At 58.9% G+C, this 4,092-nt stretch overlaps 1 protein-coding gene across 1 annotated transcript in view; it reads left to right on the plus strand.

Annotated features, from left to right (window-relative positions):
• DNMT3L (DNA methyltransferase 3 like) overlaps positions 1 to 3,705 on the plus strand; it is a 13,358-nt gene extending 9,653 nt beyond the window's left edge. The window contains exons 11-12 of the mRNA XM_040484966.1: positions 1,335 to 1,426; positions 3,278 to 3,705. Of these exons, the coding sequence (XP_040340900.1) occupies positions 1,335 to 1,426; positions 3,278 to 3,443 (258 nt within the window). The 3' untranslated portion in view covers positions 3,444 to 3,705. The remainder of the gene's footprint in view (positions 1 to 1,334; positions 1,427 to 3,277) is intronic.
• The last annotated feature ends 387 nt before the right edge of the window (positions 3,706 to 4,092 follow it).

Consider the following 4,092-nt stretch of genomic DNA (forward strand, 5'->3'; position numbering starts at 1 on the left):
TTCAGGGGCGCCTGGGGGGCGCAGTCGGTTAAGCGTCCGACTTCAGCCAGGTCACGATCTCGCGGTCCGTGAGTTCGAGCCCCGCGTCAGGCTCTGGGCTGACGGCTCGGAGCCTGGAGCCTGTTTCCGATTCTGTGTCTCTCTCTCTCTCTGCCCCTCCCCCATTCATGCTCTGTCTCTCTCTGTCCCAAAAATAAATAAACGTTGAAAAAAAAATTAAAAAAAAAAGTCATTTTCACAGGGCTGAGCAAAACGTTCCCATGATTCTTCTACTTTCCTCCGCGTCTGTGGTTATTCTCCTCGTTAGGAAGTCTGGAATCTTTAAAATAGCAACATGCCCACCTAGAAGCTGCCAGGGCCAGGTTTGAATCCTGAGTCATTTATCAAAAACAACAACAACAAAAAAATCTACGAGTAAGTGATAGCAGGTCCAGCCGCAAGGTGCGGGTTCCAAACCCGGACGCCGGTTATCCGCACACGTAGAGCCCATCAAAAATCCTGCCTTTGGATGGCTTTGCACACACGTTTGGGAGGTCACAACTGGTCCCAAATCAGGAGGGCCAGAAAGGGAGCGTCCCACATTTCCTGTGACGGCTCCCGTCTCGTTGTGGAACGTCGTTCCTGCTGAAGGCAGGGAAGAGCTAGACATTCGGTCTCCTTCGGCTCTGGCGAGTGCCGGGCTATCTGCTGTCTCTCTCCCGGCGAGGTGTCTGGGTCCAGGAGGAGGCTGGGGTGTCCACGGGTGGGGGGGGGGCGGGAACGGTGCACATGGGACTCTGTAGGCTCCCCGCGTCCATGTGAGTGGGGTCAGCCTACCTTGCGTTGGGCGTCAGGGGCCAGGGGGCTTCTTGTCTCAGTGTCTCCTCTAGCCTCTCCCCCTCCCACTGGCGGAAGGTCCGTCTCCCTCCCGCCCCCTCCCCTTCCAGGGCCCTCTAGGGTCCAGGCAGCCCGCTTGGCTCCTGAAACACCGGCACTTCAGAAAACCCTTCGTTGCCAGCAAAGCCTCTTATCTTCCTGAGGCAGAAAGGCTGTTGGCTCAAAGATAAAGGACCCCTTTATCCTTCAGGGAAGTTCACCTCCGAGCTGGAGCCCGTGGGGAAGCCCTGCCCACGTGACCTCTGGGACTGGAAGGTCTGCTGGTAAAGGTTTCCCAGCGATGTCTCAGCCTCTTTCCCGCAGAAGGTGATTTCTAGGAAATCAGATGCGAGACGTCAGCAACCGTGACTGACAGCCACAGTCTGTCTAGAAAGGTGGCTGAGGCCTGTGGGCACCGTGAGGGGCAGAGGTCATTGCCCGGGTCACGCCGAGCCACAGCCCAAGTCTCCCTCCCCCAGGCCGACCCCGTGACCATCCAGGACATCTGTGGCAGAACCATCCAGAACGTGAACGCGGTGCACGTGTGGAGCAACATCCCGGCCGTGAGAAGGTGCTCCCGGCGCGTCCCAGGGCCTTGGGGCGCTTGCAGTGGGGGTGGGGACGCCGGCCCAGCATCAGCGAAGTCTGGGAACACGGAGTTTTCTAGACGGAGCCATGCCCGGGCAGCCTCCGTGCCCAGGTCAGGGGCTGTGTCCGGTGTGCCTCTTTTCCGCCAGATTCTGGGCTTGATCCAGGTCAGGAATGCCCGCTCCCACTTTGGGGACCTTTCCCCAGCCTCTTGCATCAAGGCTGCCTGAGGCTGTCCCCTCAGGACTTTGCAGGGCCTCCCTGGGTCCTGAGAAGAAAGTCCAAATTCCCGGATACCCGTCACCTGGCCCTGGAAACCACCCAGCCTTCTGGAGCTCTGCCCTGCCCTGCCCTGCACACATGCACACACCCACTCCCACCCACCTGCTCACACTCATTCACACACACAGGCTCACACACACCGTCACACTCACACAAGCTCACTCACAGTACATTTCTGGCCTGTACGAACCACTCAAACACACCAGGCCTTGGGCCCTTCTCTGTTGCCAGAACATTCCTGGGACCATTCATTCTCGTGAGCATCCAGCCCCTCCCCCCCCCACGCCCCCTGCCCCCTCCCCTGGATAGCTTTCTGCTCCTCGGACACCCACCCTCGCTCATCCGTCCTCACCCACACAATGTGCCCCAGAGCCCCTGAGGACACGGCCGCCTCCCTCCCCCACAGCCCACACCATGCGGTACCTGCCCTGTGGTGAGCCAGTGTTGATGGCATCTGAGCTAAGCCACGCCTTCTGCTTCTGACAGAGAGTTTCTGGAAACTCCTATGCCCCCCCCCCCACCATGTCCAGCATTCCCCAGCTTGCAGTGTGGTGTGTGCTCGTGGCAGGACGTGCCAAGGCTTGGCGTGTGCCAGGCCCACACCCAGGCTCCGTGTTCAGTGGAGCGGAGCAAAGCAGCTTTCCCCTGTGTCTTCGGAAGCGTTGAGCGTCAGGCCTCCTCCTCTCCCTGCCCTCCTCCCTCTTCCCCCCTCCCCCAGAGTTCTGCCGGTGCAGGCGCCTGGTTCCCGGAATAAAGCTGGAAGCAGCGTCTTCACGTGGGCCTTTGCCTCCAGGCTCATGTCTCAGTAGTGAGGACAGAGCCTCATGCTCGCTGAAAGTGGAAGCATTGAGCTGAGACGGTTGGCAGCTGCCTGTGGATGGCCACGGCCACAGCCACAGTCATCCCTCAGACAGTAGGCCTGTCTGGGATGGGCGCCGTGTGTTTCTGCTGCCTCATCTGTGGCCTTCATCCCCGACGTAAACCCAGTGATGTCCCCCGACCCTAGTGTGGGTGCTGGGCACCAAGTCCGTGAAGACTTGAGTCCCACGGGCGACATCAAACCGCAGGCCAGGGTGCATGTGATCTCCCCATGCACCTGCCCCACACACAGGGCCCCCAGCACTGGGGGCCACGGCACCCTCAGGGGACATGCGCGGTACCGTCCTGGGTCTCGGGTATAGGAAGTCCTTGGGAGTGATACACGGCGCGGTCTGGCCCACCTTGGCCGCGCAGTCCTGCCCCTTCTTGTGCGCGGGTTCTCTCCACGGTGGCTCTTCACACTGAAAGTGGACTGCCGAGCTGGGCCCGGGGTTCCCTCCGGCTGCTCCCCAGAGGAGCCATCTGGTCCCCTGCTGTCCAAGGACTGCTTGTCATCCTACACTGGCTGGAAAGCTTACGGAAGATGGGTGGGGGCTCCCAAGGATGTCTATCTCCGAGGCCTCTGGATAATCCGGTGGGAGCCCGTGCGCCCACTCACGGTGCCACCACCTCCACCCCCGGGGAGCCTGTGCGGGGCCCGGGTTGGTAATGAGCCTCCTTCTCTCCTTTGCAGCAAGCATTCTGCCCTGGTTTCCCAAGAGGCATTGTCCTCGCTGGCTCAGGACAGGCGGAGAATGAAGCCCCCCGCCCAGGGGCCAGCCAAGCTGGTGAAGAATTGTTTTCTCCCCCTGAGAGAATATTTTAAGTGTTTTTCAACAGGGCTCACTTCCTCTTTATAAATGATTCATTTTACCATGAAAAAAAAAAAGTCTTCCTAGAACCGGGCAACTTTCCTTGCATTGTTTCTTTTTTTTCTCTCTTCAAACTATTATTTTATTTGGCTGACTTTGGATTTCCCAAGGTGGCCTCCGACAGAGGCACCTCCTGCTCGGTGCGGTGATGCAGGGCCCGGCCCGGCCCCGCCCTTTCTCACGGGGGCGACATTCTCAGCCTCTGACGTTGGACAAGACCCTGACGTTATGAAGCATATTTGTTGCTGAAAACGTTTGTGTGTGCCGGTTGAGACGTTACAAATATATTCACTGTGGTTGTTACTGGTCATATTCTGGTGTTTTTATGTGCAAGTAGCCTTTCTTTTATCCCATAGGACGTGGGAGTGTGTGTGAGGAAGACAGGCAGGACAGGTTGTCATGGTGGGTGTGGCCCCTGTGGGCCGCCAAGCCGAGAGTGAGCACCGCTCCCCCCGATGATAGCCGCACCAAACATCCCAAACCCTTGCAAAGCGTAGACTAGGGCGGTTGGTAAACAAAGGGAGAAACAGCTGCACAGACAGCGCAGAGGCCAAGGTCCGATCCCCGTTCGAGGCCTGCAGCCCACGGGAGCTCCTTAAACCAGAGGCAATTGCCCGTAGGAAGTGGGACTCCCGCT

Source organism: Herpailurus yagouaroundi, unplaced genomic scaffold (genome assembly GCF_014898765.1).
Source record: "Herpailurus yagouaroundi ecotype Mexico unplaced genomic scaffold, PumYag 162, whole genome shotgun sequence".
NCBI lineage: Eukaryota > Metazoa > Chordata > Mammalia > Carnivora > Felidae > Herpailurus > Herpailurus yagouaroundi.